At 47.2% G+C, this 27,862-nt stretch overlaps 1 protein-coding gene across 4 annotated transcripts; it reads left to right on the forward strand.

Moving 5' to 3' along the window:
* TROAP (trophinin associated protein) lies at window positions 1–25,794 on the forward strand. 4 transcript variants are annotated; one of them, XM_053293773.1, is made up of 18 exons: window positions 1–154; window positions 2,899–3,152; window positions 3,987–4,185; window positions 5,434–5,591; window positions 6,231–6,312; window positions 6,935–7,023; window positions 8,407–8,528; window positions 9,786–9,829; window positions 10,296–10,453; window positions 11,032–11,125; window positions 11,252–11,376; window positions 12,091–12,183; window positions 17,062–17,118; window positions 18,993–19,091; window positions 19,982–20,300; window positions 20,637–20,726; window positions 22,527–22,726; window positions 25,361–25,794. In XM_053293773.1, the coding sequence occupies exons 2-18, from the start codon at window positions 2,979–2,981 to the stop codon at window positions 25,424–25,426; spliced, it is 2,169 nt and encodes a 722-aa protein (XP_053149748.1). In that variant the 5' UTR covers window positions 1–154; window positions 2,899–2,978; the 3' UTR covers window positions 25,427–25,794. The 4 variants fall into 4 exon arrangements, with proteins under 4 accessions (XP_053149748.1, XP_053149750.1, XP_053149749.1 ...); XM_053293775.1 differs by having other exon boundaries at window positions 26–154; window positions 2,932–3,152; XM_053293774.1 differs by having other exon boundaries at window positions 50–198.
* Window positions 25,795–27,862: the final 2,068 nt, after the last annotated feature.

Here is a 27,862-nt window from a genome sequence, read left to right on the forward strand (position 1 = left end):
CCCCTCACTCCAGCTTGCCGAGCACGTGAGAGCACGGAGAGGCCAATCAGCGCCCTTTGCTGCTTTATGAACTGCTTGAGACGGCTGTGCCGGATGGCTGTGAATCCAACTGCCTTGGTGGAGGAGGGGATGGGAAAGAGCTGACTCCAAACAGGTGGGGGAAGAGCGGCAGGGCGAGGCGTCGCGGAGCCTGCCTACGTGAGAAGGGGCTGGGGTTTGCAGTGGGGAGGTGGGCTGGTCAGGCTCGGCTCAGTCCCTAGTATGGACTCTGAATGGTGGAAGGAGAGGGAGGGAGGGAGGGTGTGTGATGATGAGAAAGATCCCCGGGCCGCTTTGTTTTAAAAAATAATAATGCTGCAAGTGGTTCGTGATAAGAAATTAAAGTTGGATTGGCTGTAGTGTGATTAGGTTTTTTGTCGCTTGAAATTTTACTTGGTGGTATTGAGGAGGTCCCCGAGAGGTTTGGGTGTGACAGAGAAAAATGCTCCAACTCTGGGCTAGGATTGCCAGCTCTGACCAGGCTGAGGTATTCCTGGGTAATCTTTTCCACTAATATTGTTCATGCTGACAAGTCGCTAATCTCTCCAGGACAGCTTTAAATAGTCACCTGGGAGAGATTGATGCAGATCCCTGAAGTCTTTGCCAATCCTGCAAGGTTGGCAGACTTATAGAGGACTGTTAGCATTCTGGATGTCCTTAATTTTCATATAAGAGTTGAGGTGAACTTTCAAAAGAGGGTGAATATTTTACATATTCTCTGTAGACTACAAGCCTAGGGTGAGGTGACAAATGTACAGCTCCTGGGTACAAGAATAAAATTGTGTCCCATTAAAAATCTCATGATTCCCGCTCAGATACAGTCTTGAGTCCAAGGATGGTGCATACTGTGCTGCTTATTAAAAAGAAGCCCACAGGGTTTGTACAACCACATATGTTTGGTTTCTCTCAGTTCATATATAGACTGAGGGGTGGGAGAAATGTAGGTAACAAATGCTGGTTTATATCTGGGGTGTCTGAAAGTATCCATAGTGGGAGGAAAATTCACCAGGAGGTTCTTGAGGAAAGAAATGTGTATAGAGTTGAAGGGATGAGAAAAATGTGGAGTTGGAGGCAAACTTCACCCAGGCTTGCTACCCTTTCCTGGTTGGTCTCCTGTGCTTAAAAAAGCTTCATGATTGGCAGGGCTCAGGAAATCCACTAGTCTGTGCTGAGTGAAAAATGATGCCTGATGGGTGAAAAAGTCCTGAAGAGTAATGTACAACATATCTCGAGGAACCATCTGACGAGTAAAATAACTTGCCTGGCTGGTGAACTGAGTCACTGAGCTTTACCTGGCACTTTATCTCTGTGTTGGGAAAAGCTGCAGCCTCTACACTTCTGCCTGTGATGCAGCTTTTTGAAAGCATAGCATCCTTACCTGGGGGAGAAAAGGTGACAACTGTTCACAGGGCCTAGGGACAGTTGGGACTGTGGATGGATGTGTAGACGGGCCACTTTTCTTGGCCCTGTTCCTGTGTCTTTAACAGGAACCCCACACAAAGAAGGCAAGCTGGTGGAGATCCCTCTAGCGGGGAGATGAAGCAATGGGGTCATCTGTTTTCTTCATGCTGAGTTGCTGTTAAAAGAATACTTTCAACACCACAATCAAGTACTAGTTCTATCAGGATTAGCTCAAATGACACACTGCCTTTAAAACGCTTTCAGGTTCTCCAGAACTCTTCCTTGGCTGGATGTTAAAGCAAAAAGGGGCTGGGGTAAGGGAAGTGGGCATGCTGTAGAAGCCCATTTTAGCAGTCCTAAGAAGGAGTGTAGGGGGACTTATGCAGACTTGACGAGACTAGCCTCACAGGGTGCTAAATGTTTATTCTGGGAGGCACACCAAGCTTCTGGGATGAATAAATGGCTCCCGTGTGTGTGTGTGTGTGTGTGTGTGTGTGTGTGTGTGTGTGAGAGAGAGAGAGATGACAATTCCAGACAAGGTGGCGGTTCTGAGGCCACAAAGCCCAGAAGCTAGAGACCCATGGGCCAGAGAGGCTTAGGGCTACCCATTTCAAAACTGAGGAGGCTCTCTTCTGTAATGTGCCAAGTGTGTTAATGGTTCCATGTAGAGAATTAAAAAACAACAACCCAGAAAGCTTGCTGCTAGCTATAGCAGCTCCACTATTGTAGTGACTCTGTGGTAAAGCCCCACCTAGTGAGATGCTTCGTTCTGTGAAACATTGCAAATGCGGAATTCCTCTCAGGTTCTGAGTTTGGAAACCCTGGGAAGCGATGATGCCTAAGAAGTGATGAGGAGCAGAGGTGCATTTCTCAAATAGTCTTGTAAGCTCAGCTTCAAAGGGGACATTCTGCTGTTCAAGTGAGAGGGCAGGTGGTGTCTTCCTGCCTCCCACCCCATTTTAAAGGCTGGATAAACTGTTCTAGCCAGGGGCAGCCCTTCCCTGAGATGAGATGGTTGCCTCTGGCCAGCAGGTTATTGGGGTGCAAGTGAGGCAGCCCCCCCCCCAAAAAAAGGCAAAAGGCAGAGAAGGATTGTGCAAGGGTTGGTGGCATTTGTTGCCCTGCCTCAGGTGCACGGAGGTCTTCAGAGGCACCTGGTTCTTTTCTCTCCCACAAGAGGAGCAGCCTTCTGCCAGCTTTCCTTTTGCTGGTGTAGCTGTGTCCCTCTTGCACTATGAACTGATGGCTTGGAAATTCTTTGATGTTCGAGGTACAGGGTTGCATTAAGACTCTCTGCTCTCACTTGGGGCAAGAGTTTGACAGTACTGAGTGTGGGGCAGGCAATCCATTTAGCTTTACACCTGCTGGGCCACCCCCGGCTAGGAAGAGAACAGAGACTGTGGAGAGCAAGTTGTCCTATCTCAGCTCCTCTTTCATCGTTGGTGGCTTTGTGTGCAGGTGAACGTCTGACAACAAAACCACATTTCACAGATACTGGCAAATAAGATTTGGCTGTGCCATCTGGACTGCTCTTCTCAATGGCCCAAGCAGAAAAGGAGAACCTGCAAGGAACCCTGCACTTTCCAGGGACTTTTGCAGAGCCAGGAGGGATACCGCTCAGGGCACTCTCAGCAAGCAAGATCCCGGTGCTGTCCAAAAGCAGACTCCCACCAGAGTGGAAGGAACCACAGCGGCAGAGTCAGCTTCCACTGGTGAGTGTGGTGGGGCTGTTTGGGGCTTAGGCCAGTTTCTCTCTCTGTCTGTCTGTCTCTCTCTCTCTCTCTCTGTGACTGTCACTGAGTTGCACCCTCACTGCAGCATCTGGTGCTGTTTGTTTCAGCATTCACTTTTAAAGAGAGTTTCTAGCCCTTGGTAGGGGAGGAGAACTGGTCTTGCACTAGCAAGCATAAATTGTCCCCTTTGCTAAGCAGGCTCTGCCATGATTTGCATTTGGGTGGGTGGCTACATGTGAGTGCTGTCTGCTGTAAGATATTCCCCTTAGGGGATGGGCTCTAGCTCAGTGGTAGAGCATCTGCTTGCATGCCGAAGGTCCCAGATTCACTCCCTAGCAGCATCTCCAGGTAGGGCTGGGAGAGGCTCAACCTTGGAGAGCTGCTGCCAGCCAGGGCAGACAATACTGAACTAAATGGACCAGTGGCTTTACAGCTGTCAGTAGTCTGACATAAGGCAGCTCCCTGTGTAGCTCCTGGGGAAAGCCTGATGTATATCTGGGTGGTGCCTGTGGAAAGTTCAAAAAGAGAGCCTTAGATAGGGCTTTCAGCACTTGGTGGGCACGAGTTGTGTATCTTCATTGATCTCCCATTTCTGTGGGTTCTAGACCCTGTCCTTGCTTTTCCCATCAAGCCAATCCTCACCTGTCCATGTGCCCTTTAAAAGCCCGCTCTTTGTCAAATTGGCACACGTTCTGAGCACCCAAGTGTATGTGCTTCAGGTAGGCTCTTCCTCTCCCATTGACACTTATTGACTGAGTACAAACTTCTTCTTGGAACAGAGCACTGTCCTGAGATTAACCCTTCTGTCTGCAGGCATGCCCCTCCAGTGTGAAGAGCGAAGGGATCAAGACTCCTAAGATGACTCGTGCTGGTCCAGTCCCTGGTGCTGCATCTTTGGAAACAGCAGCTGGGCTGCTGCCCAAGAGCAGTTCCAGAGAGCCCCTGGGGGAGATGCAGCTGGGCACATCTGGCCGTCGGAATGTGGTGGGACATGGCCTGCCTAGTGCCAAAAGTATGGATTACAATGGCAGTCTTAGTAGCTTTTTAGGCATAGATGGCTCCTTGTGAACCGTATTTTGTGATTAGCCTTAACTGGATGGGATGAGTTGTCGGCACGGATGGATCTTGGTTTTGCTACTGTTTGGGATATACTGACAACTCATTAATAAATTGGGGATGTCGATTTACTTCAGTGGTGGTGCGGTTACTGGGATGTAAGGCTGGATGTAGGAAGCTTAGGTTGAAATAGGCACACCAAGCCCAAAGCTTGGCATGATGGTAGATGGGCATGAACAAGTCACTGGCCTGGTTGACACAATTGTCTGAATCTAGGTTTAATGTTGGTTACTGACAGTAACGTGATTGTGTGAACCCACGCCAAGGTGGGTGAGATCCATCTTGTGCCATAAATAATCTTGGCATGGGTTCACCCAATCACACTAATGTCAGTAATCCACATTAAACTTAAATTCAAACCAGGACACTCCATCAACCTAATCTCCCTCTAGGATAGGATACAAATATTGAGGCAGTGAGGGGAGACTGAATTGGGGGTTATAAGTCCATCCTGTATAAGCATTTTTTTTACTGTAATGAAGATTATGCCACTTATCTTGGTTCTTTACAAAGGTGACCTCAATCTGCAAAACCTACAGATCTAGTATTGGAATGAAGTGGTGACTAGTTGAGGTCAAGAAAACTTGCTCTTGGTTATGAAAGACTGGATGATGTTGAAGGAAGGGCATTAGAAGTTGTCACAGCTGGTGAGGGGAGGTCTCAGTTAGTGGACGAATGGAAGTCTCTAAAAGAGGATGATTTTGGCTGTTCTGTTGGGCAGGCGGAATCTGACTGGTCATCAAACCGGATGTTGGAAACAAACTCTGGTTATCGCTGCTGTGTCTCTCATGTGACTTCCTTGAGCCACCTGGACTTGTATTAAAATCCTGTTCATGTCTTGCAAGAATTCCGGTGTTTTGCCCCCCCACCTCCCTGCGCGCATTCTGCCTGTTGCAGGCCACACTCTGGATGATGTGAGCTCTCTTGGGAGGTCTTTAGGGATAAGAGGTTTGGTTCAGGGAATAGTTGAACTAGCAGAACTTTCCTGTTCTAGTTCTGAGGGCATTTCCAGGCAGGGTTGAGAAAATACTTCAGATCCCTACACACCAGCACTGAAATATCTGTGTGTGTGTCCCCCCCCTCTCTCCCCCCCCCACCTCGGTTGTGCTTCCATAATCCTCTGAGCCCTTGGTTTCTCTTGTAGAAGCCAACACAGTTGAGTTTGTGCCTGATGCAGCAGCCCTCGCCAGCATCCTGTCTAATACAGGGCTGACTAGCCAAATGGTGAGTGCAAGCCAGAAGGTCAGCCTGGCCCGACGAGTCCCTCTGAGAGGGAGCAGAGCATGCTCGGCCATCGTTGGGGTAAGTCTTTTTGCAGCTGTGCAACCATCTGTATTCTGTGGGTCACTGGCTTGGCATGGTGTAAGCAAGCTTCCAGCCACACATGTATTGTACATCTAGGCAGTAGTTCAGAGCTTTGGGAGGCCCTTAGTTGCTTCTATAGCTCAAGAGAGAGGGTTAAAAAATAAAATACAGAACATCATCATCTAAGGCTCTATCCTAATATGAATTCAGTTTACTTACCTGGATTTAATCCTGCCTTTTAAAACAAAAGTTGCATTTTCAGTCCCACTTCAACATTGAATAGTTGTGCATTTGCATGAATGGGATGTGCATGCATTTGTATTTTGACACATGCATGTGAACAGCATCCCTCTGTGCATCGGGAAAACATTCAGTCTTGCTTCGAAAGATCCACTCCATAAGTATGAACTTAATGTCATGATGCATGAGGGTTTTGCATGCCCCGGTGGACTGGATAAGTGGTTTTGGTTTTGGTTATGTGCTTGTGTTTGTCATTGGGGCATGGGGTCCTTATGGCTAGAATTACGGGAAAGTACACCCAGGTATGCAGCTACTGGGGGCACCCTGAATCTGGGCATACCTCCCCACCACCCTTTTAACAGGATTTCTTTCCAGTGTGTTATCTTCTACCTGTAGGTTGGGCGAGGTTCTCTATACATGGGAGCTCCTACGGTGAATCCTGTCCGCATGTCCTGTATCTCCAGACTAGCATCAAAAGGTACTGGATCTGAGTTTTCTACTTGATGCCTGGGGACAGGATCAAGTTGCAGTGTGTCCTAAGCTTGTATGTGCTACTTCTGTGTCGCAGTGTGGCTGGACATTGAAACAAAAGCAATTTCATAATGCCTTAAGGACCCCATAGAATGCTGGTTATCCTCTCTTTAAAATTTGTTCTGACTTTATACTGCTTTTTGACTGAAACAAAGTGTTTGGCTGAGTCCTTTTTAGCTTACATGCATTCTACCTATTCTGTTTGTGCTTTATATCATGCTTTAAAATTTTGTATTTTTTAGATTCCCTCCCCCTCAGTCTTATTGCTACATCAATTTTAATCTCCGTAATACTGCAACACTTTCTTTATATTGCATTTATTGTATAGTATTACTGTTTTACAACTTGTACTGGTCAACGACCGTAATAAAGATTATATATAATGCCTTAAGGCAGGGGTTTTTCAAACTTGGGTCCCCAGATGGTGTTGGACTACAACTCCCTTTGACCATTGTGACTGAGGATGATGGGAGTTGTAGTCCAACATCATCTGAGGACCCCTGCTTTAAGGCACGGGGGAATTGCTAATGCTTCCTTCTCCTATTCCTTTATCTCCCCCCCTGCTACAGATATGGCTCAGCCGCAGTCCTGTAGCCTGGCCCTGAACAAGCAGCAGCTTAAAGCTCTGTCAACGACACTAGAGAACCTTAGACCTGGGGTGAGTAGCTGATGCTGTTGGTTGTCATCTGGCCAGCAGATGGCAGCATTGGCAAGACATGCTAGCACTGAGGTGGGTTTGGGAAGGTTGAAGTAGTGAAGAACACCTCTGAAGAGGCTTGCTTCGGAGCTGCTCTCCCCTTCGTGTAAATACTTGTGAAGGGGCCTGGGAGAGTCCTGGGGATGGATCTCTTGAGCTCCTGGAAATCTGACCCTGGGGCAAGATATTTCAAGCTCCTACTGTGAGACGGGACGAAGCTGCTGTGGCAGATTAGATTGCATGTAGTGAGGCTATTCCCACCATCCCTGAAAAGCAGGCTAAGGGAGTTTAGCCCGCTTTCCAGTGATCGTGGGAATGCTTCCAAGGTGGCTAGCCTGCCTAAAACACCTTCCCCTTAAATGGGCGCTCCGTTAACCTCCTCTTCCTGCTGCTGTGGTACGTGGTTACACATGAGTAGACCCCCGACCAGGAGGCTACAAGCAGCCTCCCGGTATCGGAGGTCCCCCCAGAATGGGGCCTCCTGGAATTCTCGGGGGCCACGCAGCCCCTGATCCCCACAGCCCCACTGGCTCTGTGATGGAGCCAGCAGTCGTGGGTGGCCAATCTGGCTGCCCAGGGCTACACATTTGATCGTCTGTGAGGAGAGTGGGCTTAGTCCGCTCTTCCCGCAGACCCGCCAGAAGCTCTTCTCACTGAACGTGAGAAGAGCTTCTATGGGTGGCAAATGTTGCCCCTAAAAATGCCACCATATGGCAGGTATTGGAGTCTCCCACTATAATGGCATCACACATAGTACCATATTTACCCGAATAGATGACTCCCTTAAAAACACAGGTTAAATAAGGTTACACTATATTTACCTGAAAGGAAGACACTGAATTTAAGACACCCAGGTTTTTATCATCGAGGAACTTGGGGAGAAAAATGCAGCCTTGGAGTCGGGTAAATACAGTATTGCTTGGAAGGAGTCCTTGCTGGCATGGTGCCCATGCATGTGTCTTGGAGCAGTGGCTCTTCTTCTTCCACCCCAGAAGAGTAGGTTGGCGTGTCCCCTGGGCAGACGGCTGTAGTGGATGGGCCCTGCCTTAGGCATCCAGTCCTGGTGGCTAGCGCCTCAACCTCTGGTGCTAGCTAGATGGAAATGGAGGCTTGTCTTTGTGCATTTTGCAAGCCCTCTCCGGTCCTGTACGTGACCGTCCGTAAAGGACCACCCTCGGCCTCACCTCCATCAGTCATGATGGTGAGGCCGGCGTCTGTACCTAGCGGGGGTCTCCTGCCCAAGCCGGTATGCTGCCGCCTCCCACCTGGCCATGTGCCTCTTCTCACCAGAACAAGGCTTGGGAGCTGCAGTGCCTTGTGTCCCCTGTTTCACATCCACATCAGGTGAAGGCAAAGCCTGGCAAACCGGCAGAGGACCTGGAAGGTGGCGAGTGTGGAGACCCATCAGCCAGGCTCCAGGAGGGAGGTCGGAGCAGTGCCGTGGGGGCTGATGGTGCAACACAAAGGTGAGAAAATGACAGATCGCTCAACTGGGGGTGGGGGCGAGGCTTGCACTCCTTGGGACCTGCAAGGTGATTCTAGTGAGGCCACAATGCACATTGTCTAAACTGGGGCTGCTCAACTTCAGCCCTCCTGCAGATGTTGGCCCACAACTCCCATAATCCCAGGCTATTGGCTGCTGTGGCTGGGGATTATGGGAGTTGTGGTCCAAAAACAGCTGAGGGGGCGGTACCTAGGTTGAGCAGGCCTGGAAACTGACATGTTCTGCTTGCTTGGGTTTTCTAGTCTTTCTGGTGGGGTAGGGGTGGGAACCCCATCTCATTTCTAGCTTCCATAGCCAGCTTCTTCGTGGTGGGCCAACCTCTTCTGCCCTTTCCCTTCCTTCCACGGGTGGCTTCCCGGCTCTGGACACTTAAGATGGCTCCCCAGATGGGTGTGCCAGCTAGTGGAGGCACCAAGTGCCGTACTTCAGCAGGAGGAGAGGACTTGGGGATGTGCACCATCTTCTCCCTGCCCCCACTCCAAAAGTGGGCTAGGGTCCAGGTTACCTGAGAGCTCCTTTCTCTGCAAGATCCCCACCAATCATCAGGAGGGAACATAGGAAGCTGCCATATACTGAGTCAGACCATTGGTCTATCTAGCTCAGTATGGTCTTCACAGATTGGCAGCGGCTGCTCCAAGGTTGCAGGCAGGACTCTCTCTCAGCCCTATCTTGGAGATGCTGCCATGGAGGGACTTGGAACCTTCTGCTCTTCCCAGAGCGGCTCCTTCCCCAGAGGGGAATATCTTACAGTGCTCACATTTCTAGTCTCCCATTCATATGCAACCAGGACAGATCCTGCTTAGCAAAGGGGACAAGTCATGCTTGCTGCCACAAGACCAGTTCATATGGTGGCAACCTGGGATCAGGCCTTCTCAGTTGTCACCCCTGGGTTTTGGACATGCTCCCCATGGATATTAGAGGATTATCTTCCTTGGAAGCCTTCAGGAGAGCCTTAAAGACCCATCTTTTTAGTCTGGCTTTTAATGATGATCTAGTTTTAATTTTAATCCGGTTTAAATGTATTTTGATTTTAATGTAATCTGCCCTGAGCCACTTTAGGAAGGGGCTGTATACAAACTGAAGGACTCAATAAAAACCATACCTCTAACCCCCAGTAATCAATGGGCTCTAGTTGTTGCATCCTAGGAGGGGAGACACAAACCCCTCCGCAAACACATGACTGGCTTGTAACTGCACTGTGTTGTCTGTTTTTAAACAGTAACTCAATGGGGAGGAAGGAAACCACAGGAACATTATGGAAAGGTGAGTGAAGACACATTTCTCTTCTATCTAGATGTGTAGCCAAGGAGACTTGCTGGGTGCCCAGTCTGTGTGTGTGTGTGTGTGTGTGTGTTTGTGTGTGTGTGTGCGCGCACGTGGGGGGAGGGAGTATAACACAATCTGACTTGCATCTTTTCACCTGTGGCTGCGTACATAAATGTAATATCTGTTTTCAGAAGAGTCTGGTACAGAATGGCAGCGCATGTGTGCATTTTAATAAGAGAACTTTAAAACCCGATTTTTCTCTTCATTAATGTATTGCCATCAAATTGCTACTCCTGGAAAAACTCAAAATTGCTTGTTTCAGCACATGAAAATTCAACACCACTCAGTAGAACCAACTTCATTAACATTGGACCTTGAATGCAGCTCTTAAATCTTCCTCGGCTCTGAGCAGGAACAGTTTGGCTAATGCAGAGCCTCCCTGCCTCCTTTCTGTGTGTTTCAGATGAAGACTTTATACCAGACCCAGCTGCCAAAGCCAGCATCCTGTCGAACACGGGGCTGAGCCATTCAGCCTTTGGGGCCAATGGCAAGCTGAGCCTGGCCCAGAGGGTGCCAGTGAAAGACCCTAGGAAGCCACTTGCTGCCTGTGGAAGTGACAGGGTGAGCAGAGGACTGCACTGGCGGTCTGGAGCTGTAGACTCTCAGCCCATCTCCAGCTGCCCAGGAAGGCACTCTGTAAGGAGATCATGCAGCTGGCATGCCAAGAATTCAGCTACTTGAGTCCCCAGATGTTGTTGGACTGGGGATAAGAACAGCCCAAGGAAGCCCATCGAGTCCAGCATCCTGTTTCACACAGTGGCCCCCCAGATGCCTCTGAGAAGCCCACAGGCAAGAGGTGAGGGCATGTCCTCTCTCCTGCTGTTGCTCCCCTGCAACTGGTATTCAGAGGCATCCTGCCTCTGAGGCTGGAGGTGGCCTATAGCCCTCCGACTAGTAGCCACTGATAGACCCCCTCCTCCATGAATGGACAGGATACTGGACAGTGGCTGGGGATAATGGGAGTTGTCGTCCAACCACATCTGGGGACCCACGTTTGAGAGCTGGTGCCGCAGTGGGTGCCTCATGCTAAGACTGGTCTTGGGGAGCCCCCTCCGAGAGATGATTTGGGGACCTTCCTGGGACAGGACTTCATCCTCTTGTCAAAGACCCTGATGTCTCTGTGGTCTTCTCCTCTCAAGGACAAAAATGCTGCTCTGCTGGAATCCCGCGTGAGTGCTCCCCCAACGGAGATGTTTGGCCGTGTCTCCTGCCGTTCGATGCAGGGCCTTAAAGGTACAGTTAGGAGAACAGCTGAGGGGTGGCTTAGGCTGGAAGGCTTGTCCCCTCTGGCTGTACAGTGCTGCCACTCTCTTGGCTCGAAAGAGTTGGCTTCTAACCTCTCTCCATCCTGCTTTGCAGGTCTGGAGAAGTTGGAGGCTTCCGAAGCTCGTCTGGCCAACACACCTGGCAGAAGAGATTCCGTCCTTGACTATTCGCCCTTTGGACTTGCCAGGAGGGTTCCTGTGACATGCCCCCGATCCCTGGTTTGTGCCCAAGATGGGGGGTCTGGCTGCCAGTACTCCTAGCTAGCTAGATACTGGCAAGGCTGACACAATCCAGTTTTCTGGGTTGTAGGGATAGGATAATGGAGCTCTGGTAGGCTGAGGCTGAGAGTTTATTTGCCCTGGACTCAATAGCCCAGCAGTAGTAGATCTCTTCTGCTACTAGAAGAGTAGCAGCGGAAATGCATATCTCACTGGTATTAGGTCTGAGGCAAGCAGCTTCCCTGACTTTGTATATATTTCTGGGCGCAACTCAAAAGTGCTAGTTTGGGAGTCCTAAAGCTGTATAGGGCTTGGGGCTGGGGTCTCTGAGGGAGTACTTGCTCTCGTGTGAACCTGTCTTGTTGATAAGCTCATCTTCCAAAGCCCTCCTCTGTGTCCCCTGGGGGACAGGCAGCTGAGAACGATGCTGTTTTATGTGGCCATGAGCAAGTGATGGAATAGCTACTCTACAGATGCTTCCGTTCTCTACTGCTGCCATTGCTTTTTTCTGTACTTTGGTGCTTTCCTTTTGAGTTTATTGTTGGAAGCAGCCCTGAGAATTCTTGAATTTTGAAAGGCAGGCACATAAATCTTTCTTTTAAAGATTCCGGTCCAGTGGGGTACACTGCGTTTTTTTGTTAAGTACTGTGCTTTGCAGCTTACAGTGACTCCACCAGGTTATGCTCTGATACTTTCTCTCTCATTTTGGATCAGCGTCGCACTCCCGGGAGATGCAAACTTGTGCCTCTTTCTTCCTGTACAAAGGACAAGGGAGCAGGTGCCCAATACTCAATGAAAACACCACAGGTGAGTGGAGTTTAGGATTCTAAACAGTTCAGGTGATGGACTATATGCCTAAGAAGCCAACTTTGACATAACCTGCCACCTCTTCTAGAATCTTCTGTCACTGGAAGGAGTGGCTATTGGGATGTACAACTTGGCTTATAAGTCCTTGGTTCTGATTGATTATGCCAAATCCTAGGTAAAGGGGATGTAGTTCAGGGGATAAAGAATTGCTGTGGTGGGTCAGACTGATTATCTGTGTTAGCTTGGCATTTTATCATTGCCAGGCAGAATCCTCAGGTAGTTCACAAGCATTACAGTATCTAACACATTTATTTATTTAAAATATCTATACCCCACCCCTTCAGTACACTACTGCTCGGGGCGGCTCACAACAATAAAATTGGTACAATATACAATAAAATTAACCAAATTAAGTAAACAAGTTAAGTCAGGTTAAAGACCACAATCAGTATTCAGTTTCAAATTAAAAGTTTATAATTCTCAATTTTTAGCTTTTAAAGACTAAAAGTCTTTAGCCCTGTAGTTAACAGGGGTGCATGACTAAAAGGCATGCATCTCTGCTAACTTGGCAAAGAGGCACCTTTTTAATATGGCGATTCTCTTTATTTAGCAGGGGGAGAGTAACTATCCAACCACAGCACAGTTCCTCCAGTGGCTGTTGCTGGTGTCTACCTTATGTTTCTTTTTAGATTGTGAGCCCTTCAGGGACAGGGAGCCATCTTATTTATTTATTATTTCTCTGACTAAACCACCCTGAGCCATTTTTGGAAGGGTGGTATAGAAATAAAATTAATAATAACAACCCCCAGTGAGGCACTACCTTGGCGTGGTTGTGGGGCTTGTGTGCTCTGAGGAAGATGAGAGCTATGCCAGAGGTCCAACCATACTGGACAGGTCTCACCAGAGGAGCCAGACAAAGTGTGCCTCTCCCACCAACAATATGGTGAGACATAACTTAAATAAATCTATACCGGATCGGTTGTCTCCCGGGTCAACAAGGACCGCGCCAGGTGCTATAGTCCCTGGACATCTGGTGGCAAGTGGGCAACAGGACTCAGGATCTTCAGTTGAGCAACCAGGGCTGGAGACTGCAAGGTTACTGGAAGAAATGTCACTTAACCGAAAATTTTTTACAAAAAATGCCAACAAGGAAATAATGATCTGCTATTACAAGTCTAGTCCAACTAGAAGAGCTTATTTTAAAAGAAGGTACCAAATTTGGAAAGAGAAGCATCCAGATACAGAAATAACAGAACAAAGGCTAGCAGACCAGAGAAGATTCATAATAAGAAATAAAGTATTCACAGAAGTTGAGCTGGAAGAACTGCAAAGAGCAACACAGGCTCAAGATATGGAAGAAGAATTACCACCAACTGAAGCAGTTGCTCAGGCGCAGGTGGAGGAGGTGTTGGAAATAGAGGATGCCACTGTTGCTGAACTGTTTCAAAATCAAAACCAGGCAACCTCCCCTTTGCCTTCACCTCAAAAACCCAAATGCCGTTTAACAGAAAAGCAACAAGAACTAAAGCAAAAAATAACTGAGCACATGAACCAAACAACCACCAGGGTTCGACTTCCAGCTCTAAAAACAGTTGCCAAAAAACAACTTGCTCAGGCATTAAAAGATGTCAATGCTGCACTTGCAGAGATAACAACCAAGAATTTGCAAGAAACAAACCAACTAATGTACAGTGCAGCAACAATAACAACACAAGAGCTCGGATATAAGATCAGTGGACCTGTAAAAAAAGAAAGCAGTACATCACCTAAATGGAAGATTAGAAAATAAAATCTCCAGGCTTAGATCAGATGCTAGTAAATTGAAAGATAAGAAGCTGAAGAATGAAAACACCAAACAATATCTGATCCAAAAATACCACCTAGATTCAAGGAAAATTAGAGAAGTCCTGGAAATAATAAAGCAGCAAATAACAGGAGTGTCAAAGAAGATTAGCAGATATGAAGCCAGAATTACACAACACAGGCAGAATCTCCAGTTCCAGTCGAATCAGAGACATTTCTACCAAAGCATAGAAGGAGAAACTGCAAGAAACGTGGAAACACCAAATAAAGAAGACACAGTGCAATTCTGGGGGAAATTATGGGACAATCCTATAGATTATAATAAAAAAGCAGACTGGATGAAAGAAGTTGAAAAATGTAACCAACAAATGCAAGATCTAAAAATACCACCAGAATAAATAAGTGAAAGAGCAAAGAAAATTAAAAATTGGACTGCGCCAGGCGACGATGAACTACATGGCTTTTGGCTTAAACACCTAACAAGCCTTCATAAACAACTATCAAAACAGTTCAATCACATTTTGCAAGGAGGTGATATTGAACAATAGCTAACAATTGGGAAAACTCATCTCATCATGAAAGACCCAGCAAAAGGTACAGTTCCAAGTAATTATAGACCGATAACCTGTCTGCCAACCATGTTCAAATTATTAACTGGAATAATAGCAGATGAAGTGATGCAACACTTATTAACTAACAAACAGCTTCCAGTTGAACAGAAAGGAAATTGCCCGAACACCAGAGGCACAAAAGACCAGCTGCTGATTGACACAATGATTTTAGAAAATTGCAAGAGAAGAAAAACCAATCTGTGTTGCATGGATTGACTACAAGAAAACCTTTGATTCATTGCCTCACACATGGATACTAAAATGTTTAGAAACAACTGGTGTCAGCAAAGACATTCAGATATTTATAAAAAAAAAAAAAGCAATGAGCATGTGGAGTACACAGTTAACAATCAATGGCGAGACACTTGGACAGGTTAGCATTAGAAGAGGCATTTTCCAAGGGGACTCACTATGCCCTCTGTTGTTTGTAATCGCCATGACTCCACTTTCACAAATACTAAACCAAACAGGCCTCAGATACCAAACATCTAAAACATCAAGTAAAATCAACCATCTGCTGTACATGGACGATCTGAAGTTGTATGGAAAGTCCCAGTCAGAAATTGAATCACTGCTAAACACTGTCCGTATATTCAGTAGCGATATAGCAATGGAGTTTGGACTAGACAAGTGTGCTGCATTAATAATGAACAGAGGAAAAATAAGAAAAACAGAAGGCATAGAACTGCCCAATGGAAGCAAGATCAAGAACCTGGAAGAGAAAGAACATTACAAATACTTGGGCATTCTCCAGGCTGATAACACTGCACACACTGAAGTTAAAAGAAAAATAGGAAGTGAATACATCAGGAGAGTTAGAAAAATCCTCAAGTCCAAACTTAATGGCGGGAACACCTTACAAGCCATAAACACCTGGGCTATACCTGTTATCAGATACACTGCAGGAATAATAGATGGGACCCAGGCAGAGCTAGAGACGCTGGATCGTAAGACCAGGAAAATCATGACCATCAATCATGCTCTGCAGCCCCGCAGTGATGTCGATAGGCTCTACCTCCCTCGCAGCTCAGGTGGAAGAGGAATGCTGCAAGTCCATCAAACAGTAGAGGAGGAGAAAAGAGGCCTTGAAGAATATATCAAGGACAGTGAAGAAGATGCACTTCAAATGGTCAATAACGCGAAACTATTCAACACCAATGAAACAAAGCAGGCCTACAAGAAAGAACAAGTCAAGAACCGAGCAGAAAAATGGAAAAATAAGCCCCTGCATGGTCAATATTTGCACAATATAAGTGGAAAATCAGACATCACCAAGACCTGGCAATGGCTTAAGAATGGCAACTTGAAGAAAGAAACAGAGGGTTTAATACTGGCTGCACAAGAACAGGCACTAAGAACAAATGCAATAAGAGGAAAAGTAGAAAAATCAACCACAAACAGCAAGTGCCGCCTTTGTAAAGAAGCAGATGAAACTGTGGACCACCTAATCAGCTGTTGTAAAAAGATCGCACAGACTGACTACAAACAAAGGCATGACAAGGTAGCAGGGATGATACACTGGAACATCTGCAAAAAATACAAGCTACCTGTAGCCAAAAATTGGTGGGACCATAAAATTGAAAAAGTGGTAGAAAATGAAGATGTAAAAATATTATGGGACTTCCGACTACAGACAGACAAACATCTGCCACACAATACACCAGATATAACTGTAGTCGAGAAGAAAGAAAAACAAGTCAAAATAATTGATATAGCAATACCAGGGGATAGCAAAATAGAAGAAAAAGAAATAGAAAAAATCACCAAATACAAAGATCTACAAATTGAAATTGAAAGGCTGTGGCAGAAAAAGACCAAAATAATCCCAGTGGTCATTGGCGCCCTGGGTGCAGTTCCAAAAGACCTTGAAGAGCACCTCAATACCATAGGGGCCACAGAAATCACCATCAGCCAATTACAAAAAGCAGCTTTACTGGGAACAGCCTATATTCTGCGACGATATCTATAACAGCAACAACATTGACAATAAAATTCTGGCATCCCAGGTCCTTGGGAAGGACTCGATGTCTGGATAAAACAAACCAGTCAATAACACCTGTCTGACTGTGTAAATAAATAAATAATAATATAATAAAAACTAAAGAACCTACCAGATATAACCAAAGATGGTTATATGATGTCCATCTCTCTCTTACTCCTTGTGATTGGAGCAGTAACAACTTGTGTAAATGGAGGCTATATCTTTGCCATCATTAGAGTAATTGCCAGTAAACATATCTGCCACATCCTTCACTTTCTCTTCTGAAAAATTAAAATACTGTATATCTAAGCATGATCACAATACCATGTGACAATACGTTCCTTAACATGATACGTGTGTGAAGAATGCCCGCTTGCTGTCCTTTGGGCGGTATGTTTATTTGATCAGAAGGTTTGCTTGTGAGTATAATGTGTCACTCGTATATTTGGGACCAACAATGAATGTCCATTTTGTCCTTTTCAGGGTGGGCCACAGACAGTTGTTGTTGGCTCCAAAGAGGATGGTGGTGCTGTGCCTTGGGTAAGTGTTTAGTTGGGGAGAAGGGAGTGTGTGTACTGTTGGAAGAAAGGGCCTATAGTAGTTTGCTTGACTCATGTAATGTGGTGTCTGAACTCCTATTCAAGAATACCTTGAGGCTGTTCCCACGAGTAGCCAAGACCATGCTCGGGCAGCTAAGCCCGGGCTTGGCTGCCTGTGGGAACTCATGGAAGCAGGCTGGCTTCCGGGGGTGCTTAGGGAGCCTGCCTCTTAAATAGAAGTCAAGGGAGCGAGCCCGTTTCCCTGACTGTGTGCAGTGCCAGCTGCTCTTAGCTGGTGCTGTAACACTGATGGGCACCCACCCGTCACTGTGGGGATTCCTACAATGCACCATGCACTTACGTGGTGCATTGTGGGATTTCCAGGGGCCAGAGATGACACTGCCTGGGGCAGCTGGTGACCATTTGAGGTCCAGTTACAGTTGCCACTGGCTGCTTTGGCAGTTCAGGACCAGACCTTATCTGTGGCCCCAGGGTTCTGTAATACACTCCCTGTCAAAATAAGAGCTTCTTCATCTCTGTTTTTAAAAAGACCCTTAAGACACATCTGTGTTTCAGGCTTTTAGCTAACATTAATTTTAAATTGTATTAGGAACATAGGAAGCTGCCATATACTGAGTCAGACCATGGGTCTATCTAGCTCAGTATGGTCTTCACAGACTGGCAGCGGCTTCTCCAAGGTTGCAGGCAGGAATCTCTCTCAGCCCTATCTTGAAGAAGCCAGAGAGGGAACTTGAAACCTTCTGCTCTTCCCAGAGTGGCTCCATCCCCTGAGGGGAATATCTTGCAGTGCTCACACATCAAGTCTCCCATTCATATGCAACCAGGGCAGACCCTGCTTAGCTAAGGGGACAAGTCATGCTTGCTATCACAAGACCAGTTCTCCTCTGTTACACGTTTTTATTCTGTTTTATGTACACACCATATATCAGGCAAGATATAAATATGATAAATTATGCTTACAGGCTATGCAAGCAGTGGTCTTCGAATGTCAATGTTTTAATAGTTCGATGGCTTAATAATTTTAATATCTTAAATTCTAAATTGTTGTAATGTGTTAACAACACATTACATGTGTTGTAATTTTTTTTATTGTTTTGTTGTAAACTGCCCAGAGACTTGCATTTTGGATAGTATATAAATATATTAAATAAATAAATAAAATGTAGTAAGACCATGGCTAATCTGCTGTGGGACACCACCTTCTTCTACAATTCTCTTTTCTGCCCTCTTTATGCAAGTCCTAGGGAACATCTACTTGAACATTGCTGGAGAAGGGTCCTCATGTTTAATTGTGTCATCTAAAAAAAATAAATAAATGCAAGTTTGTAATCTCTAAAGCTGCTCAATACACTTCAGTTGCTCACTTCAATTTTGTTGACTCAAATGCAGTTGGTTATGGTGACCCTTTTACTGTGTTAGATCATCTTGGCTTCCAGATTACACCCCACTAATGAAGTGGGCTCTGATCCACAAAAGTGTATGCCAAAATAAATCTGTTTGCCTTTTTTAAGGTGCTGCAGCAGACCAACATAGCGTTGGCTTCTGGATGCTGTGTATTTGATCTTTGTAAGACTTTTGTTTATGGGCTCTTTCTAAACAATAAAGATGGGTTGGTCCCTCATGTTTGGAACGGGCACTCCCAGACTGTAGTGTCCATTCACGCAGCCATGTTGGAATTGGCAAGCAGTTGCTGGGCAGAGAGAAGAGTAGGCCTCATATCTTTTTCTCCTACCTTCTTGACACAGTCCTGTTCCAGGTAGAGGGGTGTGTGTGTGTGTGAGGGGTGGGTGGGTTTGGGCGGGTACGGGGTGGGATGTAACCAAGGGCCTCATGCATTGCTCTCCTCCCCGACAGGAGAAGATTGCTGTGCGCCTCTTCAGTGACGAAGTGGGGGCATTGGCAGAGGAAGTGCCAGCTGCTCCAGTGATCACCCAGGGCATGGGAAAGCTCCAGGTAAGAAATGAAGGCTTGGGTTGCGTGGGAGGGAATTAGTCTCTTCTAGTTGAAAAAAACTCAAGTGCAGACTTGTAACCTGTCCTGCTTGCAAATCCTGAGTCTGAACGCTTAGAACAGGGGTTCCCAGCCTTCGGTCCCCAGATGTTGTGGGACTACAATTCCCATTGTCCTTGGCCACAATGGCCAGGGATTATGGGAGTTGTAGTCCAAAGCCAACTAGGGACCAAAGGTTTGGAACCCCTGAATTTGAGGTATGAACCTCTCCCAGCAAGTTCATGGGGCACGTTTTAAATCTTGTGTGCAGGAAGAGGAGCCACTGTTAAGTTAATGAGGCAGGTTGGCAAAGGCCTTTATTCTGAGTTTAGCTAAAGCCTAACATTAGTGCACATAGTGAAGCTGAAAACTGGCTGGCACAGAATGAATGGCTGAAAAGAAGTGCTGGACCCCACCTGGAACTAGACCCGGCTCGGTGAGCATTCCAAGCATCTGCAGCTTGGTTGCGCACACTTGCTGTTTGGAACATCTAGCAGCTTGAAGAAAAGCCCGTTTTTATGCTAATGGTTTCAATCTAGCCTTCACAATTGCAGAGAGAAGCTTGAAGCCTCTCTCTCTTTGCTCCAATCCTTCCCCATCCTTCAGATCTGAACACCATGGTGGAAGTGAAATATATTGTGCAGACTGTAGAATCTTCATATTTGCAGAAGGTTGCCTGATTTCAAATGCTTGGGGGCTGGTGGGGGGTGCAGGATAGAAGGGAAATAGAGTGGGGCTGGGCAGAGATCCTCTTTGGCACTGAAACCTATTCCGCAGTAGACAACACTAAGCCTAATGTATGTCTGGGTTATGGCTGGCTACCCTGTGACGGTCCTGGTCCTTGTGCCCTCCAGCGGATCAAGTGCCTTGTCCAGCTTCTGCAGCAAGAAATGAAAGGCAGTGTTGCTGATTATGAAGTTGTCCCCTCACTGGAGGAGCTGCACAAACTGTTGTCGGCACACTGCTCGCCTGCTCTGGAGTTTCCCAAGCCTGGTCACTCTGCCACACCTCTGCAGGATCCTCCACCAAACCTCTGTGAGCAGCCACCAGCATCTGTGGTTGCTGCTGCACCAGAACCCATCGCAGAGTTCACTATCTCGACCCAACAACCTGCCTTTCCCAACTCTGCAGTTCACTTGATCAGATCCCCTTCCTCCAGGACAAGCAGCGCAGGTAAGGTGCAGTGGCCTCCAATTCCCATCCCCTGGAGGGGTTTGCATGTTCTGTGTGGGAACAACTGAGTGTTCTTTATGGTCTCTGTGCATCCCGTATCTGGGGTCTTGTGCCTACACAGAGTCCATGAATTGGAACTCTTCAGAGCGTGACCTCAAGTCTTTCCAGATCTCCACTGCATGCCCCTCTGCATGTGTTGGAGCTTTCCTCATGACTTCTTTGCCTGGCTTTGCCTTAAACAATAACAAAAACAACCCCTGCACGTTCTCCTTCCCATTTTCTTCCATTTCGCTGCTATCTTGTGCATGTGTGTGTTTGTGTTTACTGATGCTGCAGCACCTGAACCCACGACAGAGCTTGTCTCCTCCACCCGCAAGCCTGCCTTCCATTCAGTCCAATCCTCTTCCTCCAGGACAAGCAGCACAGGTAAGATGCGATATGCCTCCAATTCTCATCCCCTGGAGGGATTTGAATGTTGTTTGTGGGGAGGACTGAATGCTCAGTTCACCTACTGTGTGGGATGTTGCCTGGGTCTTTCCTCCTTGAGAATCTTGGTGATCATGGTTGCAGAGCAGAACTGAATGCTGCTTGTTTGGAATATCTTGTATATTGTGTTTCAACAAAAAAAGTCCCCAGGATGGCTTAGATAGCAAAAGGAATGAGAAGATGGTTCCCTGTCCCAAAAGAGCTCACAGTCTAAAGCAGGCCTGCTCAACTTCAGCCCTTTTGCAGATATTGGCCTACAACTCCCATAATCTCTGGCTGTTGGCCACTGTGGTGGGGTTTATGGGAGTTGTAGTCCAAAAACATCTGGGGGGCCAAAGTTGAGCAGGCCTGATCTAAAGAGGGAGACACCAGCAACAGCCACTGGGGGTATGCTGTGCTGGGATGAACAGGGATGGTGGTTCTCCCCCTGCTAAATAAGAGAGAACCAACTCTGTGCTTGGTTAGCAGAGGTTAACTCATCCTGACATGCCTCTTGCAGTGGCTGAGGGAATAACCATAAAGTCTCTTGTATCCTTTCAAGTTCTGCAAATGTTCATAGTCTTGCCCATTTGGGGGCTTTCTTGGCCAAACCCTTATACCATCATTTGCTCACTTCCAGACCAGTGCCTGTAGAAAATATTCCTGCCACTATACTCAATTGTAATTGGGATAGTGCATACCTTAAGATTGAGGAATACACCAGAAACCTAGCTAGACAATACTTTGCCCTGGGCAGGCTTAAAAATGTGCCTCCCTCTGTTCTGAGTTGTGGGCACAAATGCCGGCTGTCATTCTAGAACTCTGTGTCTTGGTTCTTTCACCGTTGCCTGTTTCACCTGTTGCCTTGGTCAAGCTCTGGCTCTGAAACGTACACTTGGCCAGAGCAGCATATTGGATACTTGGACCTACGAAGTCTGGTGCAGGTGGGATTTGAACTGGTGTGTCTTAATGGTTTAGTGCACTGAACTCCTTGGTCCCAGTTGTGGCTCAGTTATGACCTTGCTAAACATGTTTTTAGACAAGCCTCTAGCTTTCAGCATCTCACCTCTATTTGTAACATACGGGCATCCTACTGGCCTTCCTTGCAGGTGGCTAAGACTTCTAATAGCGTATGTGGCACATTTACTCTAAATACGGTATGGATAGGGTGCTAACTGGTGCGGTGAGGGCATCTCTCTATTTGAATTCATATCCTCCCTCTCTGCTTAAAGTTTTCAGAGTGCCTGAAAAGATAAAACAGTCTGTAAATTCAAAGATTTGTAGTGATACAAATTAAAATGCAGCCATGTATAAAAACTCTTATTACTGCTGTTAAGCCCCACAACTGTCAGCAATGAAAGTGAATTAAGAGTGGGTGAATTGTGCCTAGTGGGTAGTAATGATGGCACAGGTAAATCAGCCTGGTAAAGGTAGAGTGTGCCGTTGAGTCGGTGTCGACTCCTGGCGCCCACAGAGCCCTGTGGTTTTCTTTTGGTAGAATACAGGAGGGGTTTACCATTGCCTCCCATGCAGTATGAGACAATGCCTTTCAACATCTTCCTATATCGCTGCTGCCTGAAATCGGTGTTTGGGAAACATACCAGCGGGGATTCAAACTGGCAACCTCTGGGTTGCTAGTCAGGTCATTTCCCCGTGGAGGGAATTCCACAGCCCCTCTCAAAGGACACTGAGGCTAACCCTTCAGCTTTGTGCCATGAATGTGCTGTAGCTGGCTCATGTCTTCTCCCGTTGTGCTTCTAGGAGGTTCTGCTGTCCTTGTCCCTATAGGCCAGGTCAAGCAGCGGCTGGAGGACCTCGCCCATGCACCGAACCGCTTCCACGAGGCCAGCCTGAATGACGAGTGTGCCTTCTACGCTGCCCGGCTCCCTTCGGTTGCCCAGCCCTCAGTGCCACGGTGTGAGGAGCCTGTGGCGAGAATGCTGGAGGCTCACGATGCTGTGGTGAGATATTGGACACTTGGTGTTCAGGCCCTGTGGCTGGGCTTCACTTCAGTCCTCTTCCTGAGACGGAGGGCAACTCCAAGCAGAAGTACCTAACAAGCTGCCTTACTCTGAGTCAGAACCTTGGTCCATCTAGGTCTGTATGGACAACCCGGGTCTCTTCCAGCCTTACCTGGAGATGCTGCCAGGGATTGAACCAGGGACCTTCTGCATGCCGAGCAGGTGCTGCTCCCCTGAGCTACTGTCCCCTCCCCAGACTGGGATAAAGACAACCTTTCCCCCCAAGTGGTAACGTATCATCCTGTGCCACCCAGCTCCGTGATGTGCTTGGTGGTTGGTCAGTCAGTCTGATATTCTGTCAGGTAGGAAGACTGTCGGGGAGAATATCCCAGCTTGTCTGCTTGCTGTGGAGGTGTGGTGAAACTCTCCTTGCTGTCTAACAGCATCTTTTGGAAGACTGACTTCCCAAGTGGTTGTGTGCCTTGGCAGAGGAAGTTGGCATGCAACAAAATTGCCATCTATATTTGGCCAGAGCCCCAGGTTCCATTTCTGGGATCTGAATGGTCAGTAGCCTGAAGAGCATGAGCACACTAAACATGCTGGCTGAAAGGCCGTGGCTCCCTGGCAGAGCTGTGTCTGCTTTGCATGCAGAAAGTCAATCCCTGGCATCTCCAGGCAGCTGGGGTGGGCACAAACCCCAAGTCGTGGTTTTGGCTTGAACCTGAGTCTAATTCGAGCCAAACCGTGTGCTGCCAAACCCATTTAGTCGAACTGGCCAGCCGGCCCCTCCGTTGGACCAAATTGGTTTGGTGGTGAATTATGGTAAAGCGGGATCCAGTTAGGATTCCCCTTGACAAGTAAAGGGGGGGGGGTGAGAGAGGGTTAAAAGGTCTTCTTACTGCCTGCCAGTGCTGCCACTGCCACTGCCCCCGCCCCCACCCCGGCGCAGCCCATATCCCAAGCACACACGGTCCTCCCTCCTTTACCATGCTGCCTCCATGTGGGCGGCTTGGTAAAGGGACAAACTCAACAAACGGAGGACCTCCTATGGAACTCGGTGGATATATTGAGGCAAAGGATCTGGGCCGAGTTTCCAAAAGTGGACCACAGCTCAAATGGTGGCTGTCTCTTCCCGGCTGTATTTCTAGCTGCTCAACTGACAGCAACAACCAGTGACCTTCATCCTGCATATCTTGCTAGGCAGGGAGTCATCTCTGTATCTTGACTGGCCTCTTGTCAATTTGGACAGAGGATTGTGTTAACAAGTCTCTGGTGCTGAACCTTCAAGGGTGCTCCATAAAGAGGATCTGTGCCTATTATTTATATTCATTTGTTAAACGTTCTACTTTCCTGCTAAAAACACCCAAAGTCATGTACAACACTGTTTCCAAGCAACTTATAACAAGAGAAGCACAGTTCTACAATAAAAGCAGCAGCAGGAATCACAGATAAAATCAGTGATCTGCCAGGATTACGGTACATAAGTTCAGCAGTCGGTCGTGGGAAACTCTTTTTAACAGATCCACTGTGGTGTAGTGGTTTGTGTGTTTTGAATTATTAGGACTGGAGAGAAAACCCAAGTCCAAATCCCTATTTGATGACAATGACTATTTATATATTGCTTTTCAGCAAAAAAAATTCCTCACACCACTGGGCTCTGTGCAGAGGCTCATTTGGAAACATTCCGGGCTTTCTTCTCTCTCCTTCTGGCAGGGAACTCTGGAGGAAAGAAAGCTGTTTACTACTACTAATAATAATAGAAGATAGTAGTTCCCTGTCCCCAAAGGGCTCATACAGTCTAAGAAGAAACACAAGGGAGACACCAGCAAGAGCCACTGAATGACCTTGGACCAGTCATTTTCTCTCAGCCCAACCTATCTCACAGGGTTTTGGGAGAACAAAATGGAGGGGAGAGAACTATGCCTTCTGCCCTGGACTCTGTGGAGGAAAATAAGATAGACATTTGATTTTTAGTAACCACAAAAAAGCCCAGTAGCCTTTGACACAGGAGTGTTAAAGCTGCCCGGAGTCCATGGGGTTTGGTGTGTCCGCTTCCTTGCCACACATACAAGGGTACATTTTGAAGAGCCTGCGTTCTGGGGTAAAGAAATAATGGGCAGCATCCTGTCTTTTACTAGAACTGGGCTTTTCAAATGTACACATCTATGTGTGGCAGAGAGCAAATGCACACTGAACCCACCTGCCCACCTTTGGTCTGGTAAGGGCATGTCCGAAGCTGCCCCCTGTGACACCAAAAAGCCACCTCGTGCCCTTCTTGAAGCCAGGACCATGCTTCAACTGAGTCCTAATGGGATCCACCAAGAAATGCCTGTTCTTCTCTCCTTCTGCGGCAATAAGCCTGTGAGCACTGTCGCCGTGGTCTGTCCTAGACCTAAATACTGGCTGCTGACATGTTGGGCCAGTGGGAGGGTCAGGGCTTGAGGTGTGTCCTTGAGCTTGACCCAGAGATGAAAAGCCATAGGCTGGACATGGGAGGGTTGAGAGCCAGTGCCTGGCTTTCCCTTTAGAGGTGGCCCTTGAAAGGTTGGGCCTTCTGCTTCAATCTGTTCTAGGCTAGCACTGCTCCAGATGTTAACTGGTCAAATTCACACCATGTCCTTCTTTGTCCACCAGCACTTTATCCCCATCTCTGCAACTCCAGCTGCACTCACAGAAGCACAGAGGTCTTCACCATTGTGAGGGTCTGGGCATGGCGTGGCTCTGGGATCTACCACAAAGAGATGGTGAAACTCTTCTGTGATGTTGCTCATTGCTGGTGTAGTGGCCCGGAAGACCCACCTGCTGCAGCTGCTACCTTTTTGGAGCTTCATCTCTGGCCCCAGCAGATCTCACTGGGACTCTGTTGACGGGGAGAACTAGGAGCTGAAATTCCTCCTTGCCTGGTGGTACTTAGTGCCTCACAGGAAGATCAGTTGGCGGTTCTGAAAGGTGAAGCCTGGCCTTGGGGAGAGGGACTGTGCCACAAGGGATTGCTACAAAAGACTGTACACTAATGCTATGTTTACTGTAACTCTGCCACCTTTTTAAAAAATAAATTTTTAAAAGACCTTATTTTATTTTATTTTAAAGGTTGCTTGCAAGCAAGAAGACAACTTGTGCCTAATGGCTGGAAGGCTAATCAGTATCCTCCATCTACCTTTGTTTATAGTTGCTCTAGATGCAAAAAATGCCTCTAGGTATGTGAACAGAAGTTTCAAGCTACAGATGGACCGTTAGGGCAAGATAATAGAGAGGAGTCTCAAGCCAGCCTTTGTGACTCTGAGGTGTGAGCAGCAGGGTGCTGTTGATGACAAGGGTGTGTGTGGTGAGCAGGTGCAATTATGCTTCCTGTCTTGCATTCACTGAACATGCTAGGAGGGCTGGCTGTCTGAAAAGGGCTTTAGAGTCTGGTGACCAAAATAATGGCCATCACTATTGCTGATGCAGTCAAGACTCCATGTGATTTTTCTTAGGGGCTCTTCACACACCCGAGCAGGGAGGAAGACAGGGTTCAACCTACCTTACCCCAGGTGACTCTTTGCATCCCGGGCCGCACACAAGCTGTGTGCCCACATGACTAGCACTGCCAGGAGTAGCACTGGTAAACAGAGGCCAGGACTCGTTCTCCTGGCCTCCATGAAAGTGCCAAGTGACTTTCGCTGACACATGATCTTGGAGCTGGAGTTAAGGGTGCATTTGTGCCCTTAATCTCAGCTAAGAGCCAGGCAGTGGTGCTGGGCTTGGTGCCGCAGCACCATCAGGATCTCTGCAGATCTCGCTGGTTCTCATGGACTTGGCTGCTCCTGAGAATAGTCTCTTAGTCTGCTCTGTCTGGAGGACACAGGGTGAGATGCTGAACCAAAAACACAACCTAAAATTTGCCCCCGTGACTGAAATCCTGTCTCAACAGGAAGAGCTTCTTGAGGGCCAGTGTATTGTTTAACTAGGATCCAGATTCAAATCCTCACTCGGCCATGAAATTCCCTGAATGACCTTGGGCTAGCTAGTCTCTCTTGGCCAAAGCTGGTTACCCGACAGGTGTTGTGAGGACTAAGTGGGTGTGTATAGGAATCATGTATGTATGCTCCCTTGAGTTCCTTGAATAATAGGTGGGAGGTATCCATGTAAAAAACAAAACACCTGTTTCCAGAAAGTGTTCTGACTTTAATTGGCTTTGGGCGGTGTTTGTTTTCGGAGTCTTTCATTGGTCAAGAGTGAGGAACTCTGATAAATCTGAGTTCACATGTTCTAAATACTGACACAAAGCACTCTGTGGAAGAATTGGTATATCCCTAGAGTTGCCATGCTCCCCAGAATTTTGGGTTTCAACTGGATTTTAAGCATCTCACCCAGATTGCTTAGCCCACCCAGATTTGCCCAGATTTCAGCTTTTATTTTTTTAAAAAAGCTAAGTTCTAGCCCTTGTAGAAGCAGAGTTATGGAACAAAACATGCAGTCACTATTCTGCTCAAAAATTATTTTCAAGCCAATTTACATATGCAAATTAGGCACCCGGATTTGGAAAGCCAGAATATGGCAACCCTATATATACCTTTCATGTAAACTGTCACATCCAACTACTTTTCATGCAGGTTTCTTTCCACATGAGCTAGGAAGCCACAACTGGCCATATCCTATATAACTTGTGGGTGGAAAAGCCACGTATAAATCATGTAAATTCTTACACGAAAGTTCCTTTTGGGTAGACCTTTCTCGGTCAGATGAAATGTTCCTAATGCTCCTGTGTGTGACTGTAGTCTGCAGAACTGTATTAAATGTGTGAGATGAGACCCTGTGTTGTCGTCAGGGCAGAGGGACTGGCTGTCTTCTAGAGACCATTGGTGAGGGTGATGTCTGATTCTCTTCAGCTGCAACTGTCATGCCCAGTGGGTAGTGATGGATGGTACAGCAGACCTTGTTCCATTCAGCTGCACCCACCTGGCTTCATCTGAGCTAAATGAGAACGAATGATGCTATTACTTCTCCCTGTGGGCAATGCAAAGGGATCAAGCTTTAACGATGGCCTTCCCACTCAGGCTTTCAGCTCTTAGTCAAAAGGCTGTCTGCTATACCTTTTTCGGTTGGCAAGGTGATGCATCTCTTGCTGCAGAAGGTCACGGGTCACCACAGCCAGCC

Source organism: Hemicordylus capensis, chromosome 2 (genome assembly GCF_027244095.1).
Source record: "Hemicordylus capensis ecotype Gifberg chromosome 2, rHemCap1.1.pri, whole genome shotgun sequence".
NCBI lineage: Eukaryota > Metazoa > Chordata > Lepidosauria > Squamata > Cordylidae > Hemicordylus > Hemicordylus capensis.